At 57.0% G+C, this 19,118-nt stretch overlaps 3 protein-coding genes across 3 annotated transcripts; all 3 read right to left on the reverse strand.

Annotated features, from left to right (window-relative positions):
- Window positions 1-2,008: 2,008 nt before the first annotated feature.
- On the reverse strand, window positions 2,009-4,922 carry LOC311199331 (Golgi apparatus membrane protein TVP23 homolog B-like). Its single transcript, XM_084273412.1, has 6 exons — window positions 4,846-4,922; window positions 4,396-4,540; window positions 3,856-3,945; window positions 3,300-3,431; window positions 3,084-3,212; window positions 2,009-2,571 (listed from the first exon to the last, which is right to left on the reverse strand). The coding sequence occupies exons 2-6, from the start codon at window positions 4,441-4,443 to the stop codon at window positions 2,539-2,541; spliced, it is 432 nt and encodes a 143-aa protein (XP_084129538.1). The 5' UTR covers window positions 4,444-4,540; window positions 4,846-4,922; the 3' UTR covers window positions 2,009-2,538.
- A 3,343-nt stretch (window positions 4,923-8,265) lies between these two features.
- LOC311199599 (tektin-3-like) lies at window positions 8,266-12,188 on the reverse strand (the record flags this gene model as incomplete). The annotated part of the gene is made up of 7 exons (XM_084273720.1): window positions 8,266-8,529; window positions 8,673-8,827; window positions 9,076-9,298; window positions 9,924-10,067; window positions 10,215-10,285; window positions 10,793-10,876; window positions 11,373-12,188. The coding sequence occupies 7 exons, from the start codon at window positions 12,186-12,188 to the stop codon at window positions 8,283-8,285; spliced, it is 1,740 nt and encodes a 579-aa protein (XP_084129846.1). The 3' UTR covers window positions 8,266-8,282.
- Window positions 12,189-14,828: 2,640 nt separating this feature from the next.
- LOC311199600 (tektin-3-like) lies at window positions 14,829-18,216 on the reverse strand (the record flags this gene model as incomplete). Its single annotated transcript, XM_084273721.1, has 7 exons — window positions 14,829-15,075; window positions 15,219-15,373; window positions 15,622-15,844; window positions 16,066-16,209; window positions 16,357-16,427; window positions 16,935-17,018; window positions 17,515-18,216. 7 exons carry the CDS (start codon window positions 18,214-18,216, stop codon window positions 14,829-14,831), a joined length of 1,626 nt encoding a protein of 541 aa, XP_084129847.1.
- Window positions 18,217-19,118: the final 902 nt, after the last annotated feature.

The raw sequence follows: 19,118 nt of genomic DNA on the forward strand, positions 1-19,118 counted from the left end.
CAGCTTTGAGACCCAGCCAGGAGCACCTGGACCTGCCGCAGGGAGAGGCTGCCCAAAGGCACCCAGAGGTGATGCCTGCCCCTGAGGAACAAGAGCTGGAACTCCAGCAGCTGAGCCCTGTAGCCCGAGGCTGAGCAGTGGAAACCAGAGCAGCACATCCCCAGCATCAGCTGCCCCCAGCCACAGGCCAGCACTGGGAGGACAGGAAGGAACTGGGATCGCACTTGGCACACCCAGTTTGCTGGCAGCAGCGCTGGGGCTGGTGGTGCTGGGCCCCTGTGTCCTCAGTGGCATCAAAACGCTGCTGTCAGTGCAACAGGAATAGCATTTCCTTCCCTCTACCCTCCTCCTCCTCCCTTAGCAGGGCAGCGGGGGGGCTCCTGGTTTGCTGGGTGGGAAGGGATGCCCACCCCCCACGGGGGCTGTTTGCTGGGGAAGGCAGGAGGGAAGCACGAAGCTCCTTCCTGCCAGGAGCCCTGGAAGCAGCATCAGGTCCTGGCTGGCATCCAGCCTCCTCTCCTGCATCCCCACTCCCTTTGGTCCTCCCAAAGGTCACTCTCCATTAGTCACTGCAGCTTTTTGTTTAGGAAATACCAGCTGGGATGTCCTGCCTCTGCTAAGCAACTACAATAGACCTTTCCCTGCAGCCCTCCAGGCCCAGCAAATCTCCAAGAAAGCTCTGGAGGAAAAGGCAAGAGGCTCCAAGCGCTTGTGGCCAGGTCACCCACCTGCACCCAGCACCCCTACTTTGCCCCACAGTTCTCCACCCAGGGAAGGGGAGATAAACCTGACAGTTAAAAACCCACCTCTAAAGCCATTGTGGTTTGAGACTATCATTGCTCCTGCACCTGAACTCAGCATCCTCTCAGGGACACCAGCAGCCAGCATCCATCCCAGTGCCACAGAGACAAAGCAGGGCTGGGGACAGGTCCCTGCAGCACCCAAAGAGCAAGAGAGCCACACATCCCAAGGACACCCAAGAAGGGGGAGGCCTCAGGCACCCAAAAGCAGCCAGCAAGCATCCCCCAGCTCTGCAAGCTCCCCCTGGCCTAAGACACTGCACTCTGAGGACTCAAACTGCCTCTGCCTGTCAAAGAAAGGTGGTTTCAAGCCCACCTTCCAGCTGCACTCACACCATCCGAGGTGTACTTGGCTATTTTAGAGTAAAAGGTATTTTATTCTTACTGTGCTTGGAGTACTTCTGCTACTTGTAACCCCTCAGCCACCACCCAGGCTCAGAGGTCTGCAGTGGGGCCACCATTACACTTCTGGCCAGAGGAATCCCAGACATATGTACAGCCTGGGAGAAGAGCTCCTGGAGAGCAGCCCTGCTGAGAAGGACCTGGGGGTTCTGGTGGATGAGAAACTTAACAAGCCAGCAGTGGCTCTTGCAGCTTGGAAGGGCGATGGGATCCTGGACTCCATCAGCAGAGGGGTGGCAGCAGGGACAGGGAGGGCATTGTCCTTCTCTGCTCTGCCACCCCTCCAACAGCAGCAGCAAACTGGGGGCTTGCTGGAGCAGAAAGGATTCCCCTTCCATCATGCTGTACGGGCCAGATGCTGCACTTGCCCATCACCATGTCACACAGAAGCACTCTGAGGTCAGTGACTGACTTCACTGTGCCTCTTTCCATTCATTCCTTTGAAATAAACCATCCATTCCATGGACATGGGGACCAGATGTTCCCACTACGCAGTGGCAGCAGCACTGGTGGCAATCTGCTGCTGTCCAGGAGCAAGCCAGGGGCTGGGGAGAGCTCAGGAGATCTCATGCACCCCAGACAGCCTCAGGGAGTGACCAGCACTCCAGCTCTGCACACTAACAACCCCAGGCTGCTTACAAAGAAAGTGTTTGCACAGGAAGGACTGTTTGAGAGCCCTGGCTGGAAGGAAGGGTGCCAGAGCTCATTCAGCAGCAGCATTTAACTTACCCCATGATTCTAACAGGGCTTCTCCAGGACACAGGATAGAAACAGAGCTCAGCTCTGGGTCACAGAGGGATGTCTGCTCTAGTCAAACAAAGCATTCTTTTAATTTCAAGAGTGTATAAACAGCTATGTACAAAAGGAAGGTATCAGTCCCAACAGTTAACCAAGGGAACAGCTCCCAGGTCTTGCTGGGGGTATATCCCTGGCAAAGTTCAGAAGTGAAATCATCTGAATCACCAACTGCTGGAGGAGTCAGGGGGTCCTGGATAACCAGGCTGGAGCTGTGCAGGGCTCTTCTGAAGGCCAGCCAGCCACTTGCTTGTCATGCAGCCAGCAGCTCTAAACCTGCAGGACACTCACCTTGGATATTCGTTTCATTAAAGATTAGGCAAGTTCACTCTAATCAATCAAACTAAAGGAAGGACTGAAACACAAACTGCCAGTGGGCACTGGAATGGAGATGGCTGAGAGCAGCAACCTGCAGCCTGGCACCATTTCTTTGCTCCTCTGAATTCAGCCCTCACGCTGGCAGCTCCCAAAACTCAGGCTCAGAGCAACATCCCTGCTGCCGCCACGGGGAATCCGCTCTGGCTCGAGGCTTCTGCCACTCTCAGGACGCTGCCTGGGTCTCTTCAGCCACCGTCTGCAGGAGGCAAAGGAGCAAAGGTGGTACAGGAGAACTGCCAGTGTTTGGGGAAGGACAGTACTTTCTGAGAGGGACTGAGCCTGGGCCAGGTCTCTGGGTAACAGCCACGGTGGCCAAAGCTGCCAGAAGCAAACCCAGCTGCAGAGGAGCACAACCCTGGCACGGGCTGGCAGTGAGGGGGGAGCAATCCCACTAACAGAACAGTCCCAGCAACGAGCTGTGAACCTCTGGCAGCCAGACCACCCACCCCCAGAGCTGCCCCCCAGTACAGGACACTGGGGAACTTCAGTGACAGCAGCAGTGGAAGGATGCCCAGAAGTGGGGCAGGGCAGGGCTGTGCTCACTGCTGCAGGAGGGAGGAAAACCCAGCGCTGGGGTGGGGAAGGATCATCTCCTGCAGAGAGTTGGGTGGGAGTGAGCAGCCCTTTTGCCATCTTTTTGTCCAGTGAGGAAGCTGATGGACAGAAACAAACATCACTGGTGGATTTCCAGCCCCCTGGGGATCTTACCTGCCGCAAGAGCTGCTTCCCCAGGTAGCTGGTTGCCAGGCTGGTCAAGTTCTTTCTGCTGCCAACTTTACACCTGATGTAACCATAAAGATTGGCTCCCTGGAGCACCACACCCATCACAACCACTGCCTGTGGCACAGGAAAACACAGTCGTTAATGTACAGCCCTGTGCCTGTAAGGCACCAGATCTGCTGCTGCCTGGAGCAGCCCACTCACCAGCCACTTCACTTTGAAAGAGAAGAGAGCACTGAAAGCAAATATCACCCAGATCATGGGGCAGGTGATGAGACCCAGCCAGAAGATTCGGGACTCTGCTTCTGATGAGGTTCTGCTCCCTTGTGCTGATGCCTACACACAGAAAGGACACAGAGATTAACAGGCTGCTCCACTGGACAGATCACACTGCCACGAACAACAGTCAGGAATCTACAAGCCTCTGGGGTTTTACAACCAAGTTCACACCAGAAACCTGTAGAGGCTGCTGACATGAAACAAGAACCTTTACTGCATTTTATGGAGAACTTTCACACTGCTGGCTCTAAGCCAGATCAACACATCATGGGAACCTGCAAATAATTCAGCAATCAGAAAGCTCACTCAGTGCCTGTAGGAAACAAGCACAGACACAGATCTCTGCCTGGATGTCAATGTCAACTTTGCACAGTTTACCATCGGGAGCAGAACCACTAATGAATAGGAAATGATATTCTGCTTCATAAAAAATAAACAGTTAAAAAAATGGGGAAATAAAATGGTAAAAGAGGGGATTTACCTTCCTGGCTTCAAACACCCAGTGACTTCTGCCATCATCATCCACCTGGTTCCACCAGCGAAGGCCAACCATCAGCCGTCCTGTCACATTCTGCAACAGAAGAAACCAGCTTCACATTTCCTGCTCCAAGAAACCACTGGCCAAAGCTCAGCTGGTTGGGGTGCTGCTCTCAGTGCTGCTCAGTTTGCCTGCCAGCTGGGGAAACAAGAGTAGAAAGCTCTTGTATCTGCAACAGTCTGGTTTTTGCTGTGGCCAGTACAGTACCAGGGCACTGGGAGGCACATTGCTGGTGATCTGAAAGGGACCTGATAACAAAGCCTGTGCTACCTTAAAAGGGAAACCCAACACAGCTTCTCCATTTGACCCTCAAAAAGAAATCAGATTTAGTATTCTGTAACATGTTGCAACACATCAGAGCACTTGAGGATATTCTGGGTATAATTTTGTGGGAAGCTACTGCTTTTGTGACAGGAGCATCACTCCCTTCAATTATTCTTACACAGGAAGATAGAAATAACCAAAAGCTGAAGAGGAACTTACCTTTACAGCCCAAAAGTCGCAGGACAAGAGGAGGATAATTGTCACCATGCAGGCAATGAAGCTGCTAGTTAAGAGCTCACAGAGCACATAGACAGCTATGGCACTGACTCGGAAGAATAAGTGGAAGAAGGATGCCACTGGATGCCTGGAACGAAGCACAGGACAGTCACAGATGGGGCAGAGAGAACAGTCTAACCCAGAGCCAGCACCAGGCACGGTGAGAGCCTCACACCACATGGAGTCACTGGCTCCCTGAGAGCAGCAGGACCAGCACACCCAGCAGCTGTCCCAGAGCTCAGAGTCCCAGCTGAGGTTCTGCCATGGGCCGTCACCCTGGGCTCCCTCTAAGCAGAGAGGACACTCACACTGCAAGCTCTGCTGGCAGCTGTCTGTCCTTCCTCCCCCCACTGTCACCCAGGACTCACCTGGAAACTCTCTACAGCCACTGACCTGATCTTTGCCTTTTTTGCTCTCCTGGACAGATCATCATCTGCATCAAAGAGAGACACATCCTCGATGTCCTCACTGCTGCCCTGGAGCGAGGGACAGGCGCAGAGTTACAGGGACAGGCGAGGCTGCTCGGACCATCCCGGCCGCTCCAGCAGCACCTCCCGCCCAGAGCTCACCGGGGAGGGGCTGGGGGCACCCGCAGCCCGAGGGGAAGCGGCGGGGAGCAGAGCCCACTGCAGCCGCTCGGGGGGCGGGGTGGTGCTCAGAACGGCGCCAGATCCCGGGGGAGCCCCGGGCCCCTCCCGCCCTCACGGGGCCTCCGGGGCTCCTCATGGCTCCTCCGGGCTCCTCCCGCCCCCCCCGGGCCTCTCACCGCCCCCCCGGGCCCCTCACCGCCCCCCCGGGCTCCTCCCGCTCCCGCTCCAGGCTCCGGCCCGGCCCCTCCCGCGTTTCGTGGCCCCGCTGGGGGCGGGTCTGGCGCTCACCCCGCCACGGGCAAGACCCTCGCCCCCGTCTCAGCGCGGCCGAGCCCCGCGACCCCGGCCCGCGCTGCGCAGCGTCCCCCGGCCCCGCCACCGCCCCGCCCGGCCCGGCCGCAGCCGCCTCACCTGCCGGAACATGGTCGGAGCCGCCTCGCTTCCGCCTGCCGCGTTACGTCACCGCCGCTCGCCAATCCCGGGCGGGGCGGGGAGGGCGGCGAGCGTGACGTCACCGCGGGGCGGCGCGAGGCGCGGCGGCCGCCGAGTGGCCGATGCGGCGGGGCTGGGGCGCTGGGGCCGCCCCCTCGGCCCGGCGGAGCTGGGCGGGGCGGAGGGGCCCTGCTGACGCGTCCCCTGCGCCCCGACGGGCCCGGCAGCCCGCGGCCTCTCAGCGGGTCGCGGCTCCGCCCGGCCGCCGCTTCCCCCGGGGCTCGGAGCTGGTCTGCGCCAGCAGCAGCGGCGTTCAGCAGCCGGGGAGCGCCGGGACAGAGCGACGCCCTCGGGTTGAGGGGGGCGGGGGCTGGTTCTGTCCCTACAGCCCCCCCGCTGGGACGGAGCCCCGCGCTGCACCCCGGCTGCCGAGTGGCCGCGGCGGGAGCGTCCGGGAGGAGCGGGAGCTGCGGAGCCCCCGGCAGCGCCTGGAGCCGCCGCGGTACCGGCCCGCAGAGCCGGCACCGGGACAGGCTTCCCCGCCGCTCCTCCGCAGAGCGCTGCGACCCGGCTGTCGCCATAGTGCGGCCTGTGGCATCGCAGGGACAGGACCGGCTCCCGGCTGGGAGCAGCTCTGTGTAGCCCGACACAGCTCCGTGCAGCCGGACACAGCCCTGTGCAGCCCGACACAGCCCTGTGCAGCCCGACACAGCTCCGTGCAGCCGGACACAGCTCCGTGCAGCCGGACACGGCTCCGTGCAGCCGGACACAGCTCTGTGCTGCCGGACACAGCTCCGTGCAGCCCGACACAGCTCTGTGCAGCCCGACACAGCTCCGTGCTGCCCGACACAGCTCCGTGCAGCCGGACACGGCTCCGTGCAGCCGGACACAGCTCTGTGCTGCCGGACACAGCTCCGTGCAGCCGGACACAGCCCTGTGCAGCCCGACACAGCTCCGTGCTGCCGGACACAGCTCCGTGCAGCCCGACACAGCTCCGTGCAGCCGGACACAGCTCCGTGCTGCCCGACACAGCTCCGTGCAGCCCGACACAGCCCTGTGCAGCCGGACACAGCTCCGTGCAGCCCGACACAGCTCTGTGCAGCCGGACACAGCTCTGTGCAGCCCGACACAGCCCTGTGCAGCCCGACACAGCTCCGTGCTGCCCGACACAGCTCTGTGCAGCCCGACACAGCTCCGTGCTGCCCGACACAGCTCTGTGCAGCCCGACACAGCTCTGTGCAGCCGGACACAGCCCTGTGCAGCCCGACACAGCTCTGTGCAGCCCGACACAGCTCTGTGCAGCCGGACACAGCTCTGTGCAGCCGGACACAGCCCTGTGCAGCCCGACACAGCTCTGTGCAGCCCGACACAGCTCTGTGCAGCCGGACACAGCCCTGTGCAGCCCGACACAGCTCTGTGCAGCCCGACACAGCTCCCTTGGGCACACTGGGCATTTCCCCTCCAGGTACCTGCTGGGGGGAGGCACTGACGCACCAGGCTCTCGTGTAGGCTGCCCCCAAAGCACAGCCCTGCTGCCAGGGCTCTGTACCCCACAGTTAGAGCCACGGGGATGAGCCAGGGGAGGGAGGGTGAGGTGGGCAGCTGTGGCCCCAGTGAAAAGCCCCAGGCAAGCAGGCTGCGAGCCGGGGCTGAGGTTGACCCGTGCCGCAGGGATTACATGAAGAGCTCTGCCAGCTGTGGGTGCGGGTGGCACACAGCCCTCCCTCTCCTGATGTAGTGAGCATTCACACTCACACTGTGTAACGCCTGAAAAGCCACAACAGGCACCACAGACACAGGGCTGTTATGCAGCAGAAGACTTTACAGGACGAATATTAAGATGAAGCTGTTTAATGGTGTCTTACACATTTTGTATTTCTTTTTTTAATTTAGAAAGAGCAGATGGAGGGTTATTAGAACCACTGCTATCTACACTCATTATCTTGCTATCTTTTGATTGAGTAATAAATTAGATGCGTTTTATTCCACATTGAGACAGTAATTGCTCAATGATTTCTCCCTGTCCTTATCCTTGACCCATGAGCCTCTCATTACATCTTCTCTCTCTGGGCAGCTGAGGAGGGGGGTGACAGAGCAGTTTTGGGAGATCCTGGCCTCCAGACATCATTAACCCACCATGAGCACCTGCACTGCCCATGGCACCCCAGGTTGTCACCTCTGTGCCCCCAAAGTCCAGCAGCACAAAAAGGTCAATTTAATTAAGTAAATTGTTAAGGGGTTAAAACAATCTCCTTGTAGTTACCTCCATAAGTGGCATCATGTACCATGTACATCTTCCCATGTGCTAATTCCCTCGCAACACATTGATGCTGAGCTGAGGTCCCAGCACTGGGCAGGAGTTGGTCTGGCTCTGCCTCTGCAGCTCCTTGCAATTGCCGGAGCACCCACATCTGCAGGCAGACACTGACATCCCTCTCACTTCAGCACGACTGAAAAGGCATCAGTCTTTCCCTGAAGTTTTTCCATCAGGCTCCCTCTATTAGATGTTTTTGGGTTGGTTTGGTTTGGTTTGGTTTTTTAGGGCAGGGTGGGGGGAGCTGTGCCAAAGGGCCCCTGGATGCAGCCCCACAGAGCTTACGCCCGATTCCTTGGAAGAAAGTGCCATCCTGTGGCTGCACTTACTCTCAGTCACTGATGGGGTATTTTGTGGAGCAGTGGAAAGGGAAGAAATAAAGGGGAAAACAAATACTCCTGGTAGACTGTGTAACACACTAACTCTAATAATTTATTTTTAAACAAACAATCTAAAGAAAACAGGGAAGGGATCCAAACCAAACTGGGACTATCTCAGGTGCTGTGAGTGCAGCTGAGCCCAGCCTGAACATAACCCAGCAGCTGCACGGTGCTGGGACAGGTCTTGCGCATCGCCAGGCACTTCTCCTGGTCAATGAACAGCGAGTTGGATTTCACCACCAGCTCATGCTCCAGGACTGACTTGTTATGGACCAGCCTCTGCAGCACGTCCTCGCTGTCTCTCAGCCGCTGCTGAAGGGTCTGGATTGTTTCATCAAGTTCACAGACCTCGTTGACAAGGCTGGAAAACAACAAAACACCCTGTTAACAGTCCCCTCAGAGGGGTGGTTTCTAGCATGCTGCTGCTGCTGGGCCCCTTGGGCACAGGATCTCCACTCTCACACCCCCCATTTGTGGCTGCTGCTGGGCACTCTGGGCACTTACCGGAGCTGGGCAGGGTCCCGGCACAGCTCCATCTTTGGCCTGCGGATGCGCTTGTCCAGCCGGGTCTGAGCCACTTTCAGGGGAAACCCTTTGCCCCGAATGGCTCTCTGAATGGCTTCGATGCTCCTCTCAAGGCTGAAGATTTCCTGCAGGGTCTGGCAGGAGAGAGACACGTGGGCATCAGTTAAAAACTAGATTCTCACGTGACCACATCATTTCCCTTTTCCTCTGTCTGCAATACACCCCAAGCTGGATACGTGGGCTCAGACTCCTGTCGCTCTGCCACAGACAGAGGCACAGGTCCCTCAGCTGGGTCTCTTGAGGGAAAAGCCCCTCTCTGCCCCTGCTGTCACAGCAGAGGTTCCCGAGCAGTGTCCCAGCCAAAGGGAGAGCTTCAGGCTACCTTGCTCAGCTGGGCCTGAATCTTCCTCTTGGCATCAGCTGTCTCTGCGATGCGCTGGGTGAGGGCGAAGTTGACAGAGCTGAACTGCTGCCGCATCTGATTGTCGGTCCCCACCAGCAGGTTCTCGATGCCGTCCCGCAGCTGGGCAGAGGCTGCCCGTTCGCTCTGGGAGCGCAGGATGTTCTTGTCGGTGAAGTTGGCCCAAGACTCTGGCACTGAGATCCTGGCAGACAGGGGGAGGAAAGGAGAGGTCCCTGCTAAGCCCGTGCTGCTGAGGGCATGGACCCTGCCAGGGAGCAGCAGGGACTGAAGGTGGGGTAAATCTGTGCTCTTCATTTGGCCATGGGGAAGGGAGACGTCTGGACACAATTGGGTCGATAAAGCTTATCAAACGATGACATAGTCATAGAGACAACTGGGACACTTACAAAAGCTCTGACAAACCAAATTCCCCCAGGACAACAGAGATTTTCATCAGACCTCATATCTACACGTTCGAGGCACTGACGGGACAAGGGATTCCCGGCTCCACAACAACACACAGACCACAGTCAGCTCATTGTGCTCAAACCAAACCTCAGCTTGCTACTAAACCAAATAAGTACTAGATAATAGTCAATTCCCTGTCTGTATTCACCAGGAAGTTCATGCCTGTGCAGCAGCCCAGCACAAGGTCAACAAAAGACTTAAGAGACCACAGAAGGTCCACTGAAAACACGCTGATCTTCCACACTATTGACCCCCCTCTGAAGTTTAGCATCAATCCTTTGCAATTCCTTTGCCTGGCAGCTCCCTGCCAGGGACAGGCACCGCGCATGCTGGGGACGTGCAGCCCCGCGGGCACTCACGTGGCATCCACGCGCTCGACCCCACGGAAGTAGTTGATGCCCGTGGAGCTGTTCCTCAGCTGGTGGCACTGCTGGTCGATGCGGTGAGCTGCCTGCTTGTTGGCCAGGTCTCTCTCCACATCGTGCTGGGCCAGCCTGTTGGACCTTCAACACACAAACAGCCACCGTCACAGGGGATGAGGGTGCAACCGTCACCTCCCCATGCTGCTTCCCTGCAGCACCCCTTGGGCAGCTCATAACAAGGGCAAGTGCCTGTGTGCCCAGAGCAGGGGACAAGGAGCTGCTCCTTACGCGAGCTGGGCTTCTGCCTGCTCCAGGTGCCGCCGCATCCTCTCCTGGCATGACCGGATCATGTCCAGCTCCTGGGCAGAGGCAAAACACCAGCCCATCAGCATTTTTGCTTTCAGCTCCCTTCAGCACACAGCCCTCACATTGCTGACGCCCCAGGTGATTCGTACTCAAACCCACTCATTTTCCAGCCCTCCTGCCAGCTGAAAAGGACAGCCAGAGTGTGTCCCCAATACTGAAAAGCCAAACAGCCATTGTGGACGTAGCTGGTGGGGTCATTATCATTTCTTAGGGCCCGACTGCTAACACAAAATGTCCCAAGGGAGTGGTGGCTTCACACTCCCAGGGCTACAATTCAATGGCATTGATGAAGACACTAATCAATGCTGGTCCCAGTACAGACCCCTGGGGGACACCACTTGTCACAGATCTCCATCTGGACATCAAGCCATTGACAACTCCTCTCTGGATGTGACCATCCCGCCTCACCAGGAGCCAGAGAGGGAACGGGGCTGCAAAAGCCTCTTAGGGCAGCTTAGGTACAAGTCCCTGGAAGGCCTGATCTGCATGGCCAGACTTACCACAAAGAGCTGTTTCTCGACATCATCACACACCAGGTCGATGCCCATCCGCTTCTCCCGATGAAGCAGACACTCCTGGGTGACCTGTTGGGGACACAACGTCACTGCTGTGTCTGCAGGGACAGGCTTCCAGATAGGGACGGTCCCCACCTCAAGTGAGCTAAGAAAGGTGGGCACAGAGATGACAGCAGGGGAAAACAGGGTGAGTTGCTGAGCTGCAATGTCAGCACTGCAGCACCAGGAGGGAGCACATGTGCCCCTGGTGCCAGCCCAGCTCAGGGTCAGGCTCGGCTCTGACCTCCCCAGGGCCTCACAGTAAGACCTGGGCTTTTGTCTTCAGACCCGGGGCTGTGGGTAGAGCGCTTCTGGAAACATTGGCTGCACCAAGGGCTGCTCTGATGTGCTCAGCGTGTGCTGACAGGGGATGCAGCAGGTATCAGGGCATTTCTTTGTTAACAACTTTTGTAACTAACATTTCTAAACGTTACAGAGCTGCAAGAAGGCTTAAGGAGACATCTGAACAGCTGCAGATGTGTCAGCAGCAGGCTACAGCTCGCAGCCCCCTGCACAGACCCCTTACCTGGAGAAAGGCCTCCGTGGTGGCCAAGGCTCTCTCCAGCCGTTCCTTCATGCCTGTCAGAGCGTTGGTCTCCTCAATCATCTTATCCTGCTCGTGGCGCAGCTCTGACTTCCAGAACACGATGTCATTGACACGCTGCCCCAGGTTTTTGGTGGTCTCTACCTGGGTTTTCCGTGTCTGCTGGTATTTATCGTGAATCAGGCGGGAGGTGTCAGCTGTCAGACACTCTGCAGTGTTCCTGTAGGTCTCTGACCTTTTGTAGTTGGTCAGGTTGGACTTGTGCCAGTCACCAAGAGTGTATCTGCTGAAGACGGCTGTTTGGTGGGAGATAGCAGGGAGTGTCTCTCTGGGGGTGGGCCTCTGAGAGCCTTTGGGAGATGGACCCAGAGTGGGTTTGGCCACTCTGGGCATCCAGGGGGAGCTGAAGCTATTAGGCAAGGGGGAGGAAGGGAAGCGATTGGAAAGGCTTGAGGCCATGCTGATGGGAGGCAGAATCTTGGGGGGGGTTGATCTTGGGTGGGTGTACATATTCCTCAAGGGAGAGCTGTGCAGCTCTTCTGGGGTTTTGGGGTGCTCCTGGAGATGCTGCAGTCGCTGCTGCACTGCCGAGCTCCGTGGCAGCACTGCCAGGGGCCCGGTGCCGTCAGTGAGACAGGACCAGTGGGCCGTTGCCACGGGCACAGGGTGCTCAGCAACCCCATTGTTCCCTGGAACACTCCCTGCAGCTGCCAGGGCAACAGGATGCGGCCACTGCACAACCCAGGGCACTGGCAACCCAGTGAGACCCCTGGGCAAGAAAATACCCTCCCGGGGCATCCTAGTTCCTCTCCTGCACCACTCCTTGCCCTTGCTGGGCAAGCAGGTACAGCTGTTGGGCAGCTCTTAGGCATATGGTTTAGTCGTTGGTTGTCTTGTACGGAGCAGGGAGCTGGACTCAGGAACCCTTCTGACTGGAGAGGGTCTCTGATAGGAACCCAGTGCCCTCAGTGGGCATCCCACTGAAGATTCCATGTAACCTAATGCCTTTTCTGGGCCACTTCATCCTGTCCCTGGACAATCCCCAGTGTCCTTAATGGGCAACCCAGTACAGCATGCCAGTGCAACCCCTGGGCAAACCAGGATCCTCACTGGGCTGGAGTCAGTGCCACCCCTCCAACGGCAGCAGCAAACTGGGGCCTTGCAGGAGCAGGAAGAATTCCCCTTCCATCATGCTGTGTGGGTCAGATGCTGCACTTGCCCATCACCATGTCACACAGAAGCACTCTGAGGTCAGTGACTGACTTCACTGTGCCTCTTTCCATTCATTCCTTTGAAATAAACCATCCATTCCATGGACATGGGGACCAGATGTTCCCACTACGCAGTGGCAGCAGCACTGGTGGCAATCTGCTGCTGTCCAGGAGCAAGCCAGGGGCTGGGGAGAGCTCAGGAGATCTCATGCACCCCAGACAGCCTCAGGGAGTGACCAGCACTCCAGCTCTGCACACTAACAACCCCAGGCTGCTTACAAAGAAAGTGTTTGCACAGGGAGGACTGTCTGAGAGCCTTGGCTGGAAGGAAGGGTGCCAGAGCTCATTCAGCAGCAGCATTTAACTTGCCCCATGATTCTAACAGGGCTTCTCCAGGACACGGGATAGAAACAGAGCTCAGCTGTGGGTCACAGAGGGATGTCTGCTCTAGTCAAACAAAGCATTCTTTTAATTTCAAGAGTGTATAAACAGCTATGTACAAAAGGAAGGTATCAGTCCCAACAGTTAACCAAGGGAACAGCTCCCAGGTCTTGCTGGGGGTATATCCCAGGCACAGGACAAGAATCCTCTTACCAAATCCCACCATTTACAATACCCAGTATTCAAAGAGAGAGAGAGACCCCATTCTTCATCCAGACACCTCATCCCAGGTGTATGACCACTACACAAGCACAACCTGCCCTGCCCAGAAGCACGTGCTGAGAAGGCCCCAGCCCCTGCCACAGCTCTCGGGCTCCCCTTTCTGCCCCTGCAGAGCACACAGCCAGCCAGGGCTCTGCCAGCCTGCAAAAGGCTTTTCCCAGCCCTGAGTGGGGAGCAATGGCCAAGAGCAGCGTTTGCTTTAGGAGTCCTTCCCTGCAACGCCCCAGCACCGGTCAGACCACAGAGAGAGAGAGGTGTGGATCCCAGGCAGCACCATCTGAACTCCTTACCAGCAGCAGCAACACTTGCAAGGAAAAAACAGCCACAGCAAAGTCCAGAAGTGAAATCATCTGAGTCACCAACTGCTGGAGGAGGCAGGGGGTCCTGGATAACCAGGCTGGAGCTGTGCAGGGCTCTTCTGAAGGCCAGCCAGCCACTTGCTTGTCATGCAGCCAGCAGCTCTAAACCTGCAGGACACTCACCTTGGATATTCGTTTCATTAAAGATTAGGCAAGTTCACTCTAATCAATCAAACTAAAGGAAGGACTGGAACACAAACTGCCAGTGGGAACTGGAATGGAGATGGCTGAGAGCAGCAACCTGCAGCCTGGCACCATTTCTTTGCTCCTCTGAATTCAGCCCTCACGCTGGCAGCTCCCAAAACTCAGGCTCAGAGCAACATCCCTGCTGCCGCCACGGGGAATCCGCTCTGGCTCGAGGCTTCTGCCACTCTCAGGACGCTGCCTGGGTCTCTTCAGCCACAGTCTGCAGAAGGCAAAGGAGCAAAGGTGGTACAGGAGAACTGCCAGTGTTTGGGGAAGGACAGTACTTTCTGAGAGGGACTGAGCCTGGGCCTGGTCTCTGGGTAACAGGCACGGTGGCCAAAGCTGCCAGAAGCAAACCCAGCTGCAGAGGAGCACAACCCTGGCACGGGCTGGCAGTGAGGGGGGAGTAAAGAAAGGAAGGTTTAAATTAGATACTGGGAGGAAGTTTTTTTACAGAGAGAGTGGTGAGGGGCTGGAACAGGCTGCCCAGAGAGGGGGTGGGTGCCCCGGCCCTGGAGGTGTTCAAGGCCAGGTTGGATGAGGCCCTGGGCAACCTTGTGTAGCTCCAGGCCTGGAGGTTGCTGGGCCTGCCTGTGGCAGGGGGTTGGAGCTCTGTGATCCTTGGGGTCCCTTCCAACCCAGACCATTCTATGATTCTATGATCATTAAAATACATCAGGGATGGCAACAGCTAAGTACTCACAAAACCAGCTTGACTTCCCTTGGTGCTTTTTCCACATCAGACTTACTCAAAAGGAGAAAGACACCACAATGTTTCTCCTAAAATCACAGCCTGAAAGGGTAGGGATCAACACCTGTGGCTGCACTTACTCTCAGTCACTGATGGGGTATTTTCAGCTCCTTCCCGGCACACTGTGAAGGAGCAGTGGAAAGGGAAGAAATAAAGGGGAAAACAAATACTCCTGGTAGACTGTGTAACACACTAACTCTAATAATTTATTTTCAAACAAACAACCTCAAGAAAACAGGGAAGGGATCCAAACCAAACTGGGACTATCTCAGGTGCTGTGAGTGCAGCTGAGCCCAGCCTGAGCATAACCCAGCAGCCGCACGGTGCTGGGACAGGTCTTGCGCATCGCCAGGCACTTCTCCTGGTCAATGAACAGCGAGTTGGATTTCACCACCAGCTCATGCTCCAGGACTGACTTGTTATGGACCAGCCTCTGCAGCACGTCCTCGCTGTCTCTCAGCCGCTGCTGAAGGGTCTGGATTGTTTCATCAAGTTCACAGACCTCATTGACAAGGCTGGAAAACAACAAAACACCCTGTTAACAGTCCCCTCAGAGGGGTGGTTTCTAGCATGCTGCTGCTGCTGGGCCCCTTGGGCACAGGATCTCCACCCTCACACCCCCCATTTGTGGCTGCTGCTGGGCACTCTGGGCACTTACCGGAGCTGGGCAGGGTCCCGGCACAGCTCCATCTTTGGCCTGCGGATGCGCTTGTCCAGCCGGGTCTGAGCCACTTTCAGGGGAAACCCTTTGCCCCGAATGGCTCTCTGAATGGCTTCGATGCTCCTCTCAAGGCTGAAGATTTCCTGCAGGGTCTGGCAGGAGAGAGACACGTGGGCATCAGTTAAAAACTAGATTCTCAAGTGACCACATCATTTCCCTTTTCCTCTGTCTGCAATACACCCCAAGCTGGATACGTGGGCTCAGACTCCTGTCGCTCTGCCACAGACAGAGGCACAGGTCCCTCAGCTGGGTCTCTTGAGGGAAAAGCCCCTCTCTGCCCCTGCTGTCACAGCAGAGGTTCCCGAGCAGTGTCCCAGCCAAAGGGAGAGCTTCAGGCTACCTTGCTCAGCTGGGCCTGAATCTTCCTCTTGGCATCAGCTGTCTCTGCGATGCGCTGGGTGAGGGCGAAGTTGACAGAGTTGAACTGCTGCCGCATCTGATTGTCGGTCCCCACCAGCAGGTTCTCGATGCCGTCCCGCAGCTGGGCAGAGGCTGCCCGTTCGCTCTGGGAGCGCAGGATGTTCTTGTTGGTGAAGTTGGCCCATGACTCTGGCACTGAGATCCTGGCAGACAGGGGGAGGAAAGGAGAGGTCCCTGCTAAGCCCGTGCTGCTGAGGGCATGGACCCTGCCAGGGAGCAGCAGGGACTGAAGGTGGGGTAAATCTGTGCTCTTTGACCCCCCTCTGAATTTGAGCATCAGTTCTTTGCAATTCCTTTGCCTGGCAGCTCCCTGCCAGGGACAGGCACCGCGCATGCTGGGGACGTGCAGCCCCGCGGCACTCACGTGGCATCCACGCGCTCGACCCCGCGGAAGTAGTTGATGCCCGTGGAGCTGTTCCTCAGCTGGTGGCACTGCTGGTCGATGCGGTGAGCTGCCTGCTTGTTGGCCAGGTCTCTCTCCACATCGTGCTGGGCCAGCCTGTTGGACCTTCAACACACAAACAGCCACCGTCACAGGGGATGAGGGTGCAACCGTCACCTCCCCCTGCTGCTTCCCTGCAGCACCCCTTGGGCAGCTCATAACAAGGGCAAGTGCCTGTGTGCCCAGAGCAGGGGACAAGGAGCTGCTCCTTACGCGAGCTGGGCTTCTGCCTGCTCCAGGTGCCGCCGCATCCTCTCCTGGCATGACCGGATCATGTCCAGCTCCTGGGCAGAGGCAAAACACCAGCCCATCAGCATTTTTGCTTTCAGCTCCCTTCAGCACACAGCCCTCACATTGCTGACGCCCCAGGTGATTCGTACTCAAACCCACTCATTTTCCAGCCCTCCTGCCAGCTGAAAAGGACAGCCAGAGTGTGTCCCCAATACTGAAAAGCCAAACAGCCATTGTGGACGTAGCTGGTGGGGTCATTATCATTTCTTAGGGCCCGACTGCTAACACAAAATGTCCCAAGGGAGTGGTGGCTTCACACTCCCAGGGCTACAATTCAATGGCATTGATGAAGATACTAATTAATGCCGGTCCCAGTACAGACCCCTGGGGGACACCACTTGTCACAGATCTCCATCTGGACATCAAGCCATTGACAACTCCTCTCTGGATGTGACCATCCCGCCTCACCAGGAGCCAGAGAGGGAACGGGGCTGCAAAAGCCTCTTAGGGCCGCTTAGGTACAAGTCCCTGGAAGGCCTGATCTGCATGGCCAGACTTACCACAAAGAGCTGTTTCTCGACATCATCACACACCAGGTCGATGCCCATCCGCTTCTCCCGATGAAGCAGACACTCCTGGGTGACCTGTTGGGGACACAACATCACTGCTGAGGCTGCAGGGACAGGCTTCCAGATAGGGATGGTCCCCACCTCAAGTGAGCTAAGAAAGGTGGGCACAGAGATGACAGCAGGGGAAAACAGGGCGAGTTGCTGAGCTGCAATGTCAGCACTGCAGCACCAGGAGGGAGCACATGTGCCCCTGGTGCCAGCCCAGCTCAGGGTCAGGCTCGGCTCTGACCTCCCCAGGGCCTCACAGTAAGACCTGGGCTTTTGTCTTCAGACCCGGGGCTGTGGGTAGAGCGCTCCTGGAAACATTGGCTGCACCAAGGGCTGCTCTGATGTGCTCAGCGTGTGCTGACAGGGGATGCAGCAGGTATCAGGGCATTTCTTTGTTAACAACTTTTGTAACTAACATTTCTAAACGTTACAGAGCTGCAAGAAGGCTTAAGGAGACATCTGAACTGCTGCAGATGTGTCAGCAGCAGGCTACAGCTCGCAGCCCCCTGCACAGACCCCTTACCTGGAGAAAGGCCTCCGTGGTGGCCAAGGCTCTCTCCAGCCGTTCCTTCGTGCCTGTCAGAGCGTTGGTCTCCTCAATCATCTTATCCTGCTCGTGGCGCAGCTCTGACTTCCAGAACACGATGTCATTGACACGCTGCCCCAGGTTTTTGGTGGTCTCTACCTGGGTTTTCCGTGTCTGCTGGTATTTATCGTGAATCAGGCGGGAGGTGTCAGCTGTCAGACACTCTGCAGTGTTCCTGTAGGTCTCTGACCTTTTGTAGTTGGTCAGGTTGGACTTGTGCCAGTCACCAAGAGTGTATCTGGTGAAGACGGCTGTTTGGTGGGAGATAGCAGGAAGTGTCTCTCTGGGGGTGGGCCTCTGAGAGCCTTTGGGAGATGGACCCAGAGTGGGTTTGGCCACTCTGGGCATCCAGGGGGAGCTGAAGCTATTAGGCAAGGGGGAGGAAGGGAAGTGATTGGAAAGGCTTGAGGCCATGCTGATGGGAGGCAGAATCTTGGGGGGGGTTGTTCTTGGGTGGGTGTACATATTCCTCAAGGGAGAGCTGTGCAGCTCTTCTGGGGTTTTGGGGTGCTCCTGGAGATGCTGCAGTCGCTGCTGCACTGCCGAGCTCCGTGGCAGCACTGCCAGGGGCCCGGTGCCGTCAGTGAGACAGGACCAGTGGGCCGTTGCCACGGGCACAGGGTGCTCAGCAAACCCCATTGTTGCCTGGAACACTCCCTGCAGCTGCCAGGGCAACAGGATGCGGCCACTGCACAACCCAGGGCACTGGCAACCCAGTGAGACCCCTGGGCAAGAAAATACCCTCCCGGGGCATCCTAGTTCCTCTCCTGCACCACTTCTTGCCCTCGCTGGGCAAGCAGGTACAGCTGTTGGGCAGCTCTTAGGCATATGGTTTAGTCTTTGGTTGTCTTGTACGGAGCAGGGAGCTGGACTCATGAACCCTTATGGGGCCCTTCTAACTGGAGAGAGTCTCTGCAAGGGGATCTCTCTCTCTCCAGTGCCTGGAGTACCTCCTCCCCCTATTCTTCACTGGCCTTGGTGTCTGCACAGTTTCTCCCATCTTCCCACTCTCTTCTCTGTTGGCAAAAAGCAGCTGCTTGCACTGTTTTCCCTCTTAAATCTGATTTACAGCGGCTCGGCCTGACTGGAGAGGCTCTCTGATAGGAACCCAGTGCCCTCAGTGGGCATCCCACTGAAGATTCCATGTAACCTAATGACTTTTCTGGGCCACTTCATCCTGTCCCTGGACAATCCCCAGTGCCCTTAATGGGCAACCCAGTACAGCATGCCAGTGCAACCCTGGGCAAACCAGGGTCCTCACTGGGCCACCCCTCCAACGGCAGCAGCAAACTGGGGGCTTGCTGGAGCAGGAAGGATTCCCCTTCCATCATGCTGTACGGGTCAGATGCTGCACTTGCCCATCACCATGTCATACAGAAGCACTCTGAGGTCAGTGACTGACTTCACTGTGCCTGTTTCCATTTATTCCTTTGAAATAAACCATCCATTCCATGGACATGGGGACCAGATGTTCCCACTGTGCAGTGGCAGCAGCACTGGTGGCAAGCTGCTGCTGTCCAGGAGCAAGCCAGGGGCTGGGG

The sequence above is a fragment of the Gallinula chloropus genome (assembly GCF_964237585.1).
Source record: "Gallinula chloropus genome assembly, chromosome: 20".
NCBI lineage: Eukaryota > Metazoa > Chordata > Aves > Gruiformes > Rallidae > Gallinula > Gallinula chloropus.